Source organism: Pelmatolapia mariae, linkage group LG18 (assembly GCF_036321145.2).
Source record: "Pelmatolapia mariae isolate MD_Pm_ZW linkage group LG18, Pm_UMD_F_2, whole genome shotgun sequence".
Lineage (NCBI taxonomy): Eukaryota > Metazoa > Chordata > Actinopteri > Cichliformes > Cichlidae > Pelmatolapia > Pelmatolapia mariae.
In genome coordinates, this window is record NC_086243.1 from 14,644,778 (window position 1) to 14,661,945 (window position 17,168).

Below are 17,168 nucleotides of genomic sequence, written 5' to 3' on the forward strand. Positions count from 1 at the left end.
ATTATTTAAAAAATGAGTCAGCAAAATATTCCTGTCTGGAGACAGCAGAAACCAGTTAACAAATAAATTAACAATTCTTTCTAAATAAAAACGCGGAGTTTTTATATTTACCACAGAAATTTGAAGGCAGTTTCCCCAACTCCAGAGTCCAATATCCAGATGAAGCCTAAAAGAAGTGTAACGGCCGCTCTTGCTCTTACTACTTTTCCGTCCTTTTGGGGTCCTTTTTCCCACAATGCATTGCAGTAGTTGAGAAATACAGAAAAATACCTGTAAATGACTAATACGGAAAATTCCTTCACGTTTATACAGTAGATTGTACTGTATTTTTACAGATTTTTTTTACAGTTTTCAGGTGCAGCTTTGCAAACTTTGCAAACCTAGGAGCTGCTGTAATGTGTTTAAAGAGAAGAGGTTTCCTCCTGGTAACCCTTCTAAACAAGTCAAACTGTGTATTCCAAGATTCAAGTTGCAGTTATTCATATTTCTTATCACCTTAAATCTTCACTGAAAGACAAGTATCTTTGACAGTGTGTGTGTATAGATGTATATAAGAGACAAATATTGTTATTTTAATATGTTGGCATTACTAAATTTGGCTCAATGCTATGAATTCTGGGATAGGTTGGGGGCATGAAGGATACACCGACCCATCCTTCAAATTCAGGAAATGAAGGACGCATTTGTCGGCCGCGTTTGGAGCAGCCTTCGAAATGGAACAGCCTTCGCGGCGTTGCTGTGACGTAATCGGCCTTAAAAATTGGGATACAGCCACTGTACGACCTGTCCTACCACTCAGGTGAGTCTCGCCCGCTGCCTTTAGATCCTCTTTAGCTTAGGTGTTCTCAGACTGGGGGACACTGAGACCAGCCACAGTGGCATGGTGATGTCACACAGCCATGGTGATGTCACACAGCCATGATGATGTCCAGTGATGGGAATAACGGCGTTACAAGTAACGGCGTTATAAACGGCGTTACTTTTTTCAGTAACGAGTAATCTAACTAATTACTATTCCTATCGTTACAACGCCGTTACAGTTACTAACAAGGAAACGCGGTCCGTTACTATTTTTCAACAAACAGACGGTTGAAGCTGTGTTCAGCTTACCGCATCTTATATCAGCTGCAGGAAGTAGCTGTGGGTAATCTGGGTGCTACAGCTTTAAGCAGCTGCGCGCTCCCGCGGACAGCAATCACAATCACTGTCTAGCACAACACCTGGAGCTAAGGGGGCAAAACAATCACATGAGTGCTGCTGTTTGACTGAGGAAGAATAAAGTAGTCGTGGTAAGTCAATCAAATGACCACTTAAAGACAAAGCAACAAGGTGATATATACCAGTTTATAAATTGTGTTGATAGGCCACGTAAAACCAGAGTCATGATAAACAAGATATACGCAGCGTTTTTTCCTCAATAGTTTTGCCACGTTAGCGCTATGCTAACGTAACGTCTCTCTGTTTGCCAAGCACTCTCTGCTTATGAGCAAAAAACCAAAACAAAACAGGGGAAGTTTTAAGAGTGACGGCGAGAGAGAGAGAGAGAGAGAACAGAAAAAGAGAGAGAGCGAGTTTTGAGATGTGACAGATTTGTGACGTTTAGCGTGTTTGGAGTGTGTAGTTAATGTGTTGTCTTGTGTAGTTAGTGTGTAGTGTTGTGGATAGTTTTGTGTTGTGTGTTAGAACAATGAGGCGACTGCTGTCTCCAGGTAGAAACAGGAGTGATACACCTGCTGCTGTCAGACCTGCAGGTATCAGGCTGTGATGTTCTCCTTTATAGTGGACAGACATTATGTTTTTGGAGTGGCACAAATAATTTGTGGCATCTTATTGAAGAACAGCTGATTGTTCTGTAAATAGTTTGAAATGGTTATTTAAAAAATCAAGGTAAATGGATGCAAATAAATTTGTTGTTTGCAAAACTTGTGCATAGGATTTTAAAATTGACAATTAATATTTGCATTTGAAGTTATGAAATATCATTCATTAAACATGTTTATGGTTGTTACAGTAAAAATATAACTTTTTCTACTCTGATTTTATGGTTTTTGTCTGATTTTAGATCAATTCTGGTTATACAGTTTGTCAAAAATGAAAACATGACTGTAAATTCAGACACGTGATGTTGTGCTAAAAACAATGATACCAAACAAGGCAAAGCAAATAGTTTTTAAAGGTAAAATGTGGAGGGAAAATCAAGAGTAGTAAAAAAATGGCCAATTATACCCTGGACCCCAGAGGGTTAAACGTTCTTTGTTTTTTTTTTTAAAGTAACGCAATAGTTACTTTTCCAAGTAATTAATTACTTTTAGAATATTGTAACTCAGTTACTAACTCAGTTACTTTTTTTGAAGAAGTAACTAGTAAGTATAATTGAATTACTTTTTCAAAGTAACTTGCCCAACACTGGTGATGTCACACACAGACCTGTTTTAGGTGTAAATGCAGGTAGATGATGACAGCCCTGCATTGTGATGTCAGCCCTGCAGTGTGTTCATACACTCTCTGAAAACGTTTGTAGCAGAGGAGGACAGGGTAATACCTGGCGCTGCAGTTTACCCCAAACCAAGCTGACCCCTCCTCCCATGATTCACAGCTGGAAAGGGATCTTCTGAGCCCGCAGGTGCTTTTAATGAGTGGCGTGTGCGAGCCTGTGTGCTGCAGTTCAGGACTCTCGTTCTCCGCCATCATCGCCAGTCAGCAAGCGTCTGCCCCGTCCATGTACCCGCCCGTACGGAGGTGAGAACGGTAACGCGCGCACACACACACACAGAGAGAGAGAGAGGAAGTGTTTTAGTTTTTTGTTATTGCTTTTTCTTGCTCCTTTTTTAAACACACCAAAAACTTATTCTTATTTTTCCTATATTTATTGTTGTTCTTTTGCACTGTATGGAACTGGAGCCTCGTCGTCTCGTGTCTCTATATACTCAACTGTATATAACAGGTGTTGCAAAAATCACCTTTGTTAAAGGGAAGTCACCTTTGTTAGATAGAAAAGTATTTAAAAATAAGTTCGTTTCATTTTGTATGATCTGAGCATGCGCAGAATGATCCCCAGCGCTCCTTTGATGTCATCTGAGCATGCGCGGGATGATCCCCAGCGCTCCATTGATCCTTTGATCTTTTCAAAGGCTCATTGTGATGTCACGTTCGTTCAAGTCCTTAAATAGAGGAGCTCCTTTAACAATTTACATTGGAGCATTTTCAGAAAGCTAGTTGCTTTTAACAAAGCTGATACTTTTGCATTTCAATAATTCAGAGAAGGTATTTAACTTTTGACTCTTTGCTTTAAACGTTTTAAGAAATGTCACGGGAATCATTAAATAATTTATCTTCTAATAGTGAACCCGAATCACTCAGGCTGCAGGCTCAGCTAGCTATAATGGAGATTCAAGAAGAGCACACAGGTTTTAGGAAACAGACTGCAAAACTCAGAAGACAGTACAAAAATATTAGGAAAGAAAACACAGAACTCAAAAGAGGGTTTGAAATTATTAGAGAACAGAATGCAGAACTCAGGGAAGAGAATGCAGAACTCAGAGGACGGTACGAAAGTATTAGGGAAGAAAACACAGAACTCAAAAGAGGGTACGAAAGTATTAGAAAAGAGATTGCAGAGCTCACGAAAACTTTGGAAAATCATCAGCCAAAAGTGGAATTGGCAGATAATGTAATAACTAGAAATGCTCCTGAACCTGAGGAGGTTGAGACCCATGGTTCCCATGGTGCCATACGCCTACTTCAAGCAGGTTTAGGTCTTGCCATAGGGGCCATTGTTGTTCCTGCAGCTTGCTGGGCCATCTCAAAGCTTTTCAGCTGAAGTGAATGTGCCGCTGATCTCTGTGGGATCATGCTTATTATCTACTTCAGCCCTACTGTAATAGTGGATTTGGACCAGGTACCTATTAAAAACAGTAATAATGTTTTCCAGCCACGGTCCACCAACTTGTCATAAATATGCTGTGCTCTCCTTTATGTTCAATTTTATTTTGCCCCTCACCCCCCCAACCAGCCATGGCAGAAGACTTGCCCCTCCCTGAGCCTGGTTCTGTCAAAGGTTTCTTCCTGTTGAAAGGGAGTTTTTCCTTTCCATCGTTGCTTAGTGCTTGCTCATAGGGGGTCACTTGATTGTTGGGGTTGAATTTTTGGATTTGATTTAATTGGCTTTAACTGAAAAACCTAAAAATTCAGGTGATGGGTTCACATAGTGGAGAGCACTACATTTGGTAACTGCACTTTTTTTATTTGTAGTTTTTGTAGTGTTTCCTTTTTTTTTTTTTTTTCTTTTGTAGTGTTTCCTACTACAAAAACTACAAATAAAAAAACAGTAGTTCACAAATCAAAATAAAGAAAACACATTTAAAAAAATCCACTACTGCTCTGTGTGTTTACTTCAATGAACACTTGTATGTTTTTGTCATAGAAGATTATAGATTGTCCAAATATGTGAGAGTTTTCAAATTAGCACTGCATGAGATCAACTGTGGCACAGATCGTAGAGCAGATCATGTGTTGATCTGAGTCCTGTGTGTGTGTGTGTGCGTGTGTGTGTGTGTGGCGGCTTCATTTGTAGAGCCAGGGTCAGGTTGGAATTCATGAACATCATCAGTGATGTTTCTCCACAGCGGGCTCATCAGTACCTGGTGACAGAAGGTCAATCCAGCTCTGACTTGAGGCGGTTCAAGAATCAGCGCCACTTGATCTGGTTCCACCTCTACCACAGGCAGAGAAACACAGGGTGAGATCTCCTCCTGCCAGTCATCATGCTATAACTGTGTCCAGGTGTTAAATTCATCAGTGTGATTCAGCAACACTGTAAAATAATATTCATTTCTTTGGCAAGAAACGCTACAACTGTGTCCAATTATAGGACATTATGGCGAGAGGTTCTGGTGCGAATGGATATTATACATGGTTATGCTCAGGGTAAGTCCCCCAGTTTACACTGGAAATGCCTTTTGGTTAAACTGTCAGCAAGGAATTAGCACTGTTAAATTTTTATATAGCTTTAATGCACATAAAAAAACAGCTGCTTGTTTAAGTGAAAATACCTCGACGGGATTTTTGCACTAATAAAGTAGTGGAGTTGTAAAGTATTTTGTCTAATGTCAATTATATCGTCAGTTATATCGTTATCGCAAATTATCAAATGTACATCGTGATAAATATTTTTGGCCATATTGCCCTGCCCAAGGTAGGGGTTCATGTTGGGTTTTTTAAAAACATAAATGCTTTTTTACAGCACCGGGTGTCTGAAAAGACTCTCATATAGTGAGTCATCAAGCACACTACTTCTGTCACCCCTAACCAGCACCGTCTGTGACACGCCACCTCCAACCTTTTTCTTTTTTCCCAAGCATTGCCACAGAAAGACAAATGTTAGCAAGTGTGTGTTTGAGGTGGAGGAGGGCATGTGCAAGATGAAAAGTGCAGCATCAGGCTCGGGTCAAAGAAGAAACAGGGCAGGTGGATCCCATAAATCTTCTTCAGTGGTCATAAGCTGGACAAATAAAAAGCTCTCTCAGCAGAATGGCAGCTGTGGTTTAATAGGACCAGATTATTACTGCGATCTCTCAGGGCATGGGGGGAAAATGACATCTGATCTGTTTAACAGAGAAAAGCAAGACTTCAGAGCAAAATTTTTGATAAGAAAACTGTCATTATTAGTATGAAAATAATTTCATTTGCTGCAAGTTGTGCAGAGCTCACCCACCTATACAAGTCATAATTTTTTTTTATTTCCAGTCATTGCTTCGACCACTAGGTGTCACTCTTTCTTCATTTGAGATGCTGCTTGAGACGCTGATTTTAGTAGAGGCTTTCCAAGTCAAATGCAATTATTGTACACTGCAAGATCCTGTTTAATCCATTCTGATAGCTGACAAACAATTTAGATCATATTATTGTTCTCTAATTGGCTCTTCTTCATGGGTGTTAATGTTGGTTGGTGGCGATGATGAGGGTGGTACATGGAGGTGGTTCAGGCAAGTGAAACGCTTTTCAGCATTATCTCAGCTATCATGAATATATATAATCAAACAATCATCTGTCCTGTTGATGCACTACAGGCCAAAATTATTTTACTATAAAAATGGATTTCTGTCAAATTTGGTTCAGACTTTCACAGAGGGCAGACGATCCAGCCAAATGAGGTTGACATACGTGGTCTTGAGGGAAGTGTCTTCACAGCTGCTTTCAAATTTGGAGCTCAGATGTGTCTCCCACCTAGGAGCAGATGTGATGACTTCACTCAGAGTGTCCACCTGACTTCTCATCTAACACCTTCATGTCAAATCTTTGGTTCATTCATTATTGTTTGTGTTTGATTTACAGTGAAGAACCTTACAAGGTAATACAGCACCAGACTTGCAGTTTGTGGTATGCAGCATACCAGTGTTGGGTTTCTTTGTGGTTCGCATTCATCGTTCGTTTGTACAATGAAATGCTTTGGATTTCTCTCAGAAAGCGTTCAGAACACAGCAGATGGAGACAAGTGCTGCATTAAGCACAGTAGAATGTAAAATGGCAAACCTCCAGCTCTGAAGACCAAAGTTTTGATAGATCTTTAAAAATCCCAATACACTATGACCTTATGTGGCTGTGCTTCACATAAGAACAGGTAGGGTTGGGGGCTGTTTTTTAAAAAAAAATTATTTCTGTTTTAGTGGTGCCAGCGAGATTTTAGCAGACACTCCAACAGACAGCAGGGGAACGGTAGAGATGCAGTATCTCAGGAGAGAGAGAGCACCACCACAGCATGCTGTAGTCCCTGATGCCAATTACTGCTGTCACCCATCTGCTTTGGGCATGCAGTGAAACGTGGGATAAGTGACCTATTTTCTGACAGTAGTGTGACTGCAGAACTTCTCCTCACATCAACAAACCGAGTGCTCTCTCCCTGAGGAGAGGAGGACAGGGATGGTATCATAGGAAAATACAAACTGGGCCGATAGAAAACACTGGTTTACTTTAAAGTTTTAGTTTGAGAGGATTACACTGGTTTTTAGAGGGGTAAAAAAAAAGTGTCATGATATTTTGCCTAGCGATATAGTGATTAAAATGCATTAAAGTACTCTAAGAATACTATGAACAAGGGGGCTCATCTCATGCACCAGCAGCCTGAGATAACATCTAAAAAAAATTTAAAATAAATCAACTCAGTCAAAAAACATCCAACACTGAACACTCAGCTTGACAAAGCGTCCTCCTAATATAAAACTGACTGGCTGTCAGCTGAGTCAAGTTAATTTCTGTCTATGTAGACATCAACTGATGTGCAATTTTCAATGATTTATTAAAGTTGATTGCTACATTATCAGAAACAGACTGTATGTAATTGCCAACTTGACCTCATTCAATTTAAGACTATATCAAGACTGATAGCAGACTGACTGTCTTATGGAAACATTATGTTTGACAATCTTATTTTGCAGCAAAAAAAAATTAAATAACTGAAGTGAGATCATTTGATCTTCTCTGATGAAACAGATATGGATAAAGTGTAACTTTTCTGTCTGGTGTGAGATTATTACACTATCTTATGCTACATTATACTTCTAATCAAAGAGTTGTTGAATCATTATACGGCTATAGGCCACATTATACCTCTGATTAAAGAGTGTGAAACCATTATATAATTTTAGGTTGCATTCTACTCCTGATTGATTGCAGAGAATCATGGCCTTGCTTTTCTGATTGTAGAAAGAACAAAACATACTGCAAAGGAAGCCAAGGTCATAACTTATGCTCACTGAGAGAGAGAAAGAATGTGAATGCTTAGTTTGGAGGAGGGCCAAAGCTATAAGAATGTGAGAAACAGTCAGACACTTTGAGATTTCGCCGGACACCCTCCTGTGCAAATCTCCCGTCCGGACGTAATGCTCAAAGTGTTCTATGGAATAAAGAGATTGTTGATTGAGCATTAAACACCGAGTGTTGTTCTTCCTTTAGTCCGAAGATTAAAGAGTTAGGGTATTTAACACTGGTTTTACCGAACTCATTCACATAAGAGAAAAGTACTGCTTTCCCGTTTTCTTTGTTTTTTTTTATGCTAACTTTGTTACCTGTAGTTGCATTTTCCTCAGGTTTAATAAATATTTCTGTGAGAGTCCTGCTGGTCATTACAGTACAATCGAATATAAATACCGCAGCAAATTAAACATTATAAAGCCATTTAGTGTTCTGTCATATGATCAGCTGCTTGTTAATGCAACCAGCCAATCATATGGCAGGAACTAAATGCATTTAGGTATGTAGACATGGTCAAGATGACCTGGTGAAGTTCAAACTGAGCATCAGAATGGGGAGAAAAATGCTGAACTACTGGAATTTTCCCACACAACCAACTGAGAAGAGGAGCATCTCTGAGCGCACAACACAATTTTCACACTTAATGCAGATGGGCTACAGCATGAGAAGACCACACACTAGGTGGCGCTCCTGTCAGCTAAGAAGCGGAAACTGAGGCTACTTTTCACATAGGCTCACCACAAGACTGGAAAAGAGCTCCTGATAGTCTCACTTTCTGCTGCTAAATTTGGATGGCAGGGTCAGAATTTGGCGTAAACAACATGAAAGCATTATACCTGCCTTGTATCAAAGGTTGAGGATGCTGGCGATAATGTAATGTGTGTAATGTTTGGGGGAATATTTTCTTAGCACGCTTTGGGCCCCTTAGTTCCAGCTGAGCATCATTTAATCGTAGTATCGGTGCTGGCTACGTTCATCTCGTTATGACCACAGTGTACCCATCTTCTAATGACTGCATCCAGCAGGATAACACACCACGTCACAAAGCTCAAATCATCTCAAACTGTTTTCTTGAACATGAAAATAATTTTAAAACTGTTAAGATCAGAAATGACGTTGTTGAGAATAGTAAGAGTGTGCTAGATTCCAAGAAGATGCTTGGTAAGGGGGCACACACTCAACATTAGATGAAGTAATGATTATGAAACAACACACAGTACTAAACAACATGAAACATAGACTTGTGATTAAGCTTTCACCTCTGATGTAGATGAGGTGTGGTGGCGGCAAGGAGTGGAGCGTGGCATCTGTGGCTCCAGCATGCTGCACTCGACAGCTGTGAACCTTTCTGTTTCAGCTGTGTACTCGCTGATCCAAGGGCAGGAGCCCTGCCAATGTTCCTGCAATCTACTGGAGCATATTTATGCAGGAAAACAAACAGCATTAATCTTCATGATGAGGAGTGCAGAGACACACAGCGGTTTCCCTCGGTCAGCGAGTGCAGATGGTGTGTGTATGGCTTTTCTTTCTGCTGGTCCTCGAAGCTACATTTTAAGCTTTCCTGAAAGATGCACCTGCTCCCTCACACACATGCAGGGAGTCATATTTCCATCCCTTCACTTTCATTGACTTATATTATTTCTTTTAAAAAATCTACTCTAAAGATCATAAAGATCACTGCTGTTGTCCATCCTGACCTCACACAAAGTCTTACACCTTAAATGTAGTGCTTTACATGATGGGAACAATTTGTCCCCAGCTAGGACGCGAGTACACACACACACACAAACACAAATCCTAAGGGCTGAATTGATCCTGGCTCTCAGCTCTAGGCTTGTTATTGCTGTTTTTCCTCAGCTAGTGTTCCTAGTGAACAAACTGTGTATATACTGTGTGTGTGTGTGTGTGTGTGTGTGTGTAAGTTCAGCAGAGCTCGGTCTCCTCAAGGGGAAAGATGGGGAGGGGGTGAGTGACTCAGCACGGTGATTCATTTGTAATTTGGAGCAGTGCTTCTTAAGGGTGGGCACACTTGTCAGAGATGAGACTGACTGAGTGAGCCAAATCATTGACAACTGCTGCCTCCTAACAAGCCTGAGAAGAGGGAAAGAATGGGGCAGGGAGAGGAGACACCACACCACGGACAAAGATCAATTGCGTTAAACAGAGACAAGTCAAATGAAGAGTTTCTGCACATAACTGAGAAGGGTTTAATGGTGCGTACAAGGCAGTGCATCAATAAGGGGGGAAAGCAATAAAGGGAAGCGTGACAGTTTGTAAAACATATGCATGTTCCTGCCCTAAATTGAGAACATGAAGCATCACCTGGTACTATGTGGGTTAGCAGGCCAGATTTTCCCCTAAAGCCTCCAAATCTGTCGCCAACTGATGACATCATGTGAAATCCCTGGCCCTCGCTTGAACCCGTGAATCAACAACTCTGCCTGTTGACAGCTGGAGGCTGCAGTTTATTGGGCAGGAGGAGCTTTGTGAGTCATCCCTGAGGAATTACATCGCGACCGAGCGGCAGATTTATGATCTCTGATTCACGTCCTTATTCACAGAGTGCGAGAGAAAAATCACAATCACATATTTGAGGATAATTACTTGCAGATATACATGCTGCATTGTATGTCTTCTCGGTCACTTGCAACTTTTTCCCAGGGTCTCTGTGACTGCTTTTTTTGCCATCAGTGAAAGACGACTGTTTGGATTGAATCTGGCTCCAAAGAGCTTGGCTGCATGTTTTATTAGTATAAAGAAATGTTCTCAGAGCTCAGTAATATATTTTGCACGTGGTTATGTGGTCCTGCCAGACGCTCTGAGCTAATTTTCACTCTGTGGTCATTCCACGTCTTATCCCCAAAGGTGCCTCGCCAGCACCACTCACCTCAAGACTGTCAGCTGGCACCTCAAACTGGTCAGTTATGCAGACAGGCTGCTAAAAAAAGATGAAAGGTTATTGGCTCTTTATAGATAGGTCAGCTGGCCCGAGTTGCTGAAACAGGTTTGGTGCAAAAATAATCCTTCTGTCAGATCACTGTTGTAGCTCTCTCTAAGATACCATATGCTCTGAGGACAAGATGAGGACAGAGAGGCGTAGCATATGCAGCAGGGAAAAACAATAGCGCTATTTAAAACATTTTTTAAAATGTTAAACTATATTGTCTCTGTCCATGGTGCTGAATTGAGTCATTCTTTTATTTTCTCCTGGCAAACTGCCAGTTCAATCAGGAGAGGTTATTTGGAAGAACTGAACGTGATTATACTCCAATGGCCCATCAGAGCAGAGTGGTGACAAGAATTAGGCCTGGACCAAGATGGAGGCTTGGATGGGGCTCTGAGTGACCGGGGTGAGGCAGATATGGGGAGCAGGTGGCTTGCACCAATGAGAGTCTGAAAGGCAGAATGACCAGAGGAGTGCTGAGATTTAAAGTAGACAAGATGGGGGCTGATTGGCTTGGAGAAGGCAGTGTGGGAAAGTGGAAAATCTACAATACTATGTTTTTAATGCTTTTCTGTAGGTGTAAGGTCGTACAGATCTTATTACTACAGCTTTTAAAACAGATTAAACAAAAATTAATGGCAAATTTCTTTGACAAACATGTGACATTTGTATGTATTTGAGCCAAACTGACCTGACATTATTGCTGTATTAATAAACTGAGTAAACAATAGTTAAGTTCCACAAAAAAGAACATTTCAGTGTTGCTGCTGAGTTGTCCTAACACTACGTCTGCCCTGTACTGAACTAAATACAGGCTGTTGGAGCACCGCGACATTTTTCATAACTCACAAAGTGACACAAAAAAATAAATTTTCTGGCCACAGCTGTGACTTTTCTAATGATGTCGTCAATATGCTCAGACAATGAAAAATAGTGGTCCAGTGTAATTCGCCATAATCTAATTGGCTTGTTCTAGTTTTTGAGACCTGTGCCCGGAGCTGTTAGAGCGCTCTCACTGTAATTTAGATATATTTAAAATCGTATGATTGTACAGACCAAGTTTAGCACAGTTGCCAATGTGTCCTAGCACAGCAGATAAATTATTGCAGTAGAATAAAGCACAGTGGAATAATTGGTTTATGACCACAGCATCCTGAGCATGCCTGATCTCTGATCTGATCTTGGACACTGAGCAGGGTTGAGACTGGTTGATGCTTGGATGAGAGACTGCCTGGGAGTACAGGGTTGTGTAAGCTTGGACGCCACAGTGGTGCAGTGAGAAGTTTCCTGGTTTGATCCCTGGCTTGGGTTTTCTGTGTGGCATTTGCATGTTCTCCTTGTGCCTGCATGGATTTCTTTTGGGTATGTTGGCTCCCTCCAACTGTACAAAGACATGCATGTTAGGCTAGGTGGTAAATTAGCCATGGATGTGAGGTAAGTGCATAGAATAAAGCAATGTATGGTTAACACTTGTTTCACTTCCAAGAAGGCAGACTTACTTACTTCTCTAGGCTTTGTGACAGTCTTTCAAAGTCTTTCTTTGAAAATTGGTTACTTTTTCACTAATTTTCAGTCCAGTGCTTGTAGCTAAACGCTTTCAGAGGATGTTGTTCTATTTGTTAAGCCACTGAACACTGACTCATGCTGAGGACCAAATCAGATAAACAGTATATGAGGGAGGGAAGCAAGGAGAAAAGACTGAGGTATGGAAAATTACACAAGAATTGGACTGAAATTCACTGGCAACAGATCTTATGGAGTGATGAATCCAAATTTGAACTTTTTGGTTGAAATCATCATAAATCATCACATCAGTGGTACAAAGAAAGCCCAGAGGTTAAACAGTGAGTGTCTTTAGCCTTCTGTAAAACACGGTGAAGGTGCTGTCATGATTTAGGGCTGCATTTTCCATTTGTAGCCAGTGGTCTTGGGGATCTTGTCAAAACTGATGAAATTCTGAATACAGAAAAGTTCAGTCAGATTTTTATCCACAATCCAACAGCATCTGGAGAGCATCTGCTGGGTAACACCTTCATTTTATTTTGTTGGCGGAGAGTAGTAAAAAGAAGCAAACATCCCTCAAATGTGTGGAAAAGTCTGAATTTTGAATGGGATAAAAACTGTTACTGTTAGTACTAACATCAAAGGGGGGGGGGGGGTTATTTCTATTGAAGTTTTTATGTATAAAAAGTGTTTTTTATTATTTTATTTTTGTCAGTTGAACATTGCATTGCAAGCCTCCACCCGGCTAAAACTTACATCTTTTAGCTGCATCTGGCACAGTGTATACATTGTCCATCGTTCCTGCCAAAAAAATAATCATAAAAAGGTTATACTACTAATAAAGTACATACAAATAAAATTAATTGAAATTAAAAAGTACTTATTCCCCTTCGAAAAGCAGAACAATAAAAAAGGTAACCTATGGAAGGGAAATGCAGTCTATAACGTGCCACATTAAGCGCTTTCCTGAGTCTACAGGCTGAATAGACATCCTTAGGAAAAGTCCACTTCTCGAAGCCTCACGAGGCTCTGTCAGTATCTAGCAGTTTCGTCTCTCGCCTGTTGATGTCAGTCTTGCTCCTCTACCCCTCGGAGTCCCCACGCTCACACACATTTACACACAGCCACACTCTCGCAGCTTCAAACCCGGATGGATGACTTCACCGTTCTGCCTGGGTTTCCTTTATGATCCCGGGATCTCCCACTTCCCTCGCCAGACATCAGCCAGCAACACAGGCGAACACATCTCTCTCTCTTTCTCACACGCACACACAGATACGCACACACAGTCACGCTCGGTTCCTCTGCTGCCGCTGCAACACATCCAGAGACCACAGAGAGACCACAACAGCACCCGGACCTCACGCACCGACTCCCCTCATCCACGCAGACCGAGGATCGCAGCAGGAGACGGCGCTCTCAGACGGAACTGTACTGGCACCACCGGGGAAGAATTTCAACAACTTTTTTTGCTTGATTTAAAAATAAAAGAACTTCCCGAAGCTGGTGAACCTTCTTTACTGTCGTGCCACGATGTCTGAGGTGCTGCCATATAACGAGGGGAAAATGAGCGGCTACGGGGCGGACAGCGAGGTCAGCCAGATGTCCTTTAGCTGCGGACTGCAGGACACAAGCGCCTTTTTCGCAGCGTCGCAGGCAAAAAGACCCCCAAAGCTCGGGCAGATCGGCAGAGCCAAAAGAGGTAAAAACGAATTCAGACGCTTGACATTTACAAAGAATGGCAGAATTATATATGCTGCGCAAAAATGAGCTAGTTATATGAATGGCGCTTTAAGTGACTTTGGAATTAAGTTCCCACATTACTGTCGTTTCCAGAATCTTCCGTGATTACAAGCAGCTCGATGCAAAATGCACCGCAGTTGTTGTTTTTCTCACAAGTGTCATTGGTCGTGAAAGACATCCAGACTGTTTACATTCACGCACCAGCGATAATATTCATGCAAGGACACACCCCGTGATGCAATCGACTCAAGTTTAGGGTTTAAACGAAGGGATTAAATAATATTAATAATAATAATAAAGAAATGGCTCGAGAATGAGTTGTTTTCACCGAGTGCGTGTGTGCGGGGATTGGGGATTTGCAACAGTAATAATAATTCACAAGCGCACAAGGGCCACATTTGCCCAAACTTACTTTTATTTAGTGCGCAATAGCCCACCCCCCCCCCCCAATTGGGAGCTCCAGGGTGAAATAAATCGTGACTTCTGATTGTGGCTCTGAGTAAACACCCTCTTCCTCTTTTTCTCCTCCACAGTGGTCATCGAGGACGACCGAATAGATGAAGTCCTGAAGGGGATGACAGACAAGTCTTCGCCCGGCGTTTAAACGTGACCGATGCCTTGCAGACTTTTTTAATTTTGATCACCGATTTGAAGCACTTGTCGGCTGTGCATGTTCGAGGATTGTGCGGGGAGGAAAAAAAATTCACGACGGCACGAAGCGAGGATGGGGTGATGAAATGAAATGGAGAGGAAAAAAGAGGCAGAGAAAAGGGAACGGAGAAGGCTGAAGAGATGAAGGGAAGAGGAAGGAAGAATAAGATGAGAGAGAGAAAGAGAGAGACAGAGAGACTCTGGGGAGGAAAAAAAAATAAAAGACCAAGATTTATCATGGGATTGCTGGCAATTCTCCAAACGAATCCCGATTTTAACTACAGCTGCGCAGCAGGATGTTGAGATGGCGGGCCCCGCTCTGTATCTCAACCTCTGCTGACTTTAATGATGGATGAACTTGTCATTAATTCACGACCATCTCTATTTTTTCCTCCTTTCCCCCCCTAAAGCGCTGTAAGCATCAAAAATACTGCAACTAGAGGCTGAAGCTAAATCCCAGCCCCATTTCAATAAGTTGTACAGTAGGTAGGCTAAGCTCCGAGACATCCCCCTCCCCCCTCCAATACCTTCCCTCCCTCCCTCCTTTAGGCTCTGCTTTGTTGATTCAATCGGCGACGGTGCATTCAAGGGAGCTGTCCTTTCAGCACCGGTCCAATGCATTCCTGTTGCTGCTAATGCTTTTTGAAAACAGACCAACCAAAACTCTACAGTCTGCTAAATAGAGGAGACACGTTGTATGTAAGAAAAAAAACAAACAAATATATATATAAATACATATATAGATATATATAGGAGGGTGCAATGTGAATATTTTCTGTTTTGGCACTTAAACAACAATAGGCTGCAGATTAATTGAAAAAACAAGGCTACATTCTTCTTCTTGCATCACCCATCAGTGGTGAAAGGTGCAGGCTGACACCTTCATGTAGCCGATTAACACCTGCACATATCTCTTTAAAAAAAAAATATTTTCTTTGCATTTCCAAATGCTCAGATATCTACAGAGGCCAGCAGGAACACGGACATTATAGTAATGTTTTAAATAACAGTCATGAAATTGATGGGAAAAAAACATTTGCTCTCTATAATTTGGTTGTTTAGATTTTGCAAATATTTGTGTTTCGTCTTCGATGACTTTAAAGATTCTCTCCATCTATTTGCATGAACTTTCACTCCGGTGCCAACGCAGGTGCCACCACTCTTACCCTGGCACGCTTCTTTTTAACGAAAGTCATATTTGTATTTTTATATCTAAATATTTGTTATTTAAATTATATGCTAGTCTATCGTCTTAGAATTCATCAACAGGAATATTTGTATTACGGAGAGGATATACAGAATGAGACTGGCCTTCAGAGAGGCAAAGCGAGGACTTTTTTGGGGGGGTTGGACTGGTCTCATTCTATATCAGATGTCGCACATTTTTTAAAGACTAACTGAATGTGTCTGGGGTTTTTGCACACATCAATGTTAAACTATTATTAAGAAATCGTATACTGTGACTTGAGCTTTGTTGATGAATTTGTTAGAAAATGGCAGTTTTAGAGTATATTGCACTGTTTACGAGTATCCTCAAATAACATGTTGTTATATGATCGATTTTTGGACATTACCGTTTTTGTTTTGTTCTGTTTTTCTTTTTCTTTTCTTTTTTTAATTTTTTTTTGTTCATTTTGTACCATTATTTTAAAGAAACTGGATATGGTTTGTTGTGCATGAAACCTTAATATTTTCAATAATGAAACATCGTTTTATGAAGCAAAAAAGCAACAAAAATGTCATGACATTCTAAGAATGAGTCATTGTATATTATGATGCCATTTTCACTGTATTTGGTGAATTAATAAATGGTGAAAGAAAATGTTAATGCGATTCGTTGATATGGCTTTTATCCCAAGACACTCCCTCTCTCTGTGTGCGAGCAGAATAACAAACAAACTTGGACTGCTTCTGTGAATCGCACTGCAGAAGGCAAAAAAACAACAACAACACATAAACGAAACAAAGGGCGCACCATGTGACACACACCGTTGCAGCACTGGGAATTGAAAGGCCTTTGTGCAATCGGTAGCCATCACCTTTGTGACAGTGAATACTGATCCTCGATTAAAGAGCTTGGAAGAAGCAGTGATCCAGCTGCTGAGTTGTTAAACAGCTCTTGTGCCGGCCTACACTAGTGAATCTGTTAAATCCAAAACCCCTAGGGAGCTACAATTGGCTACATGATCATCTATCAAAGTCTGGCAGTGTCCCTCATACTCTTGATTAGTCTATCACAGGCATGTTCAAACTCGCTTTAATTTCCCAACTCTGACGCACAGGTATCATAAGTATCATGGTCTTAAAATAGTGGTTGCAGCATTTTTATTTATTTTTCTTCATCCAATGTGCCCCCATTGTCCTGTCAGGTGAACTACACTTTAAACTATCACTTCGCCACCTCTCAGTTATCATCGGTTAACTGTTCCATTACTAGTCAGATACTACAATAAGCTTGTGGTCTATGCTATTTACCAGCCATACATATTATAACACAGGGATCAGTGAGCTTGGAAAGAAGGTTGACTGGACTTCTTTGAGTTTCATGAAGATACTAAACAAAAGAACTGAAACTTTA

General features: G+C 41.0%; 1 protein-coding gene across 1 annotated transcript; it reads left to right on the top strand.

The window, feature by feature from the left end:
• Window positions 1-13,328: 13,328 nt before the first annotated feature.
• camk2n1a (calcium/calmodulin-dependent protein kinase II inhibitor 1a) lies at window positions 13,329-16,366 on the top strand. Its single transcript, XM_063462801.1, has 2 exons — window positions 13,329-13,898; window positions 14,473-16,366. Exons 1-2 carry the CDS (start codon window positions 13,730-13,732, stop codon window positions 14,541-14,543), a joined length of 240 nt encoding a protein of 79 aa, XP_063318871.1. The 5' UTR covers window positions 13,329-13,729; the 3' UTR covers window positions 14,544-16,366.
• Window positions 16,367-17,168: the final 802 nt, after the last annotated feature.

Excerpts from the sequence above, each read along its gene's own strand:
- camk2n1a (XM_063462801.1), top strand. The coding sequence starts at position 13,730 with ATGTCTGAGGTGCTGCCATATAACGAGGGGAAAATGAGCGGCTACGGG. Across the intron at positions 13,899-14,472 it reads GATCGGCAGAGCCAAAAGAG|TGGTCATCGAGGACGACCGA; the intron begins GTAAAAACGAAT and ends TCTCCTCCACAG.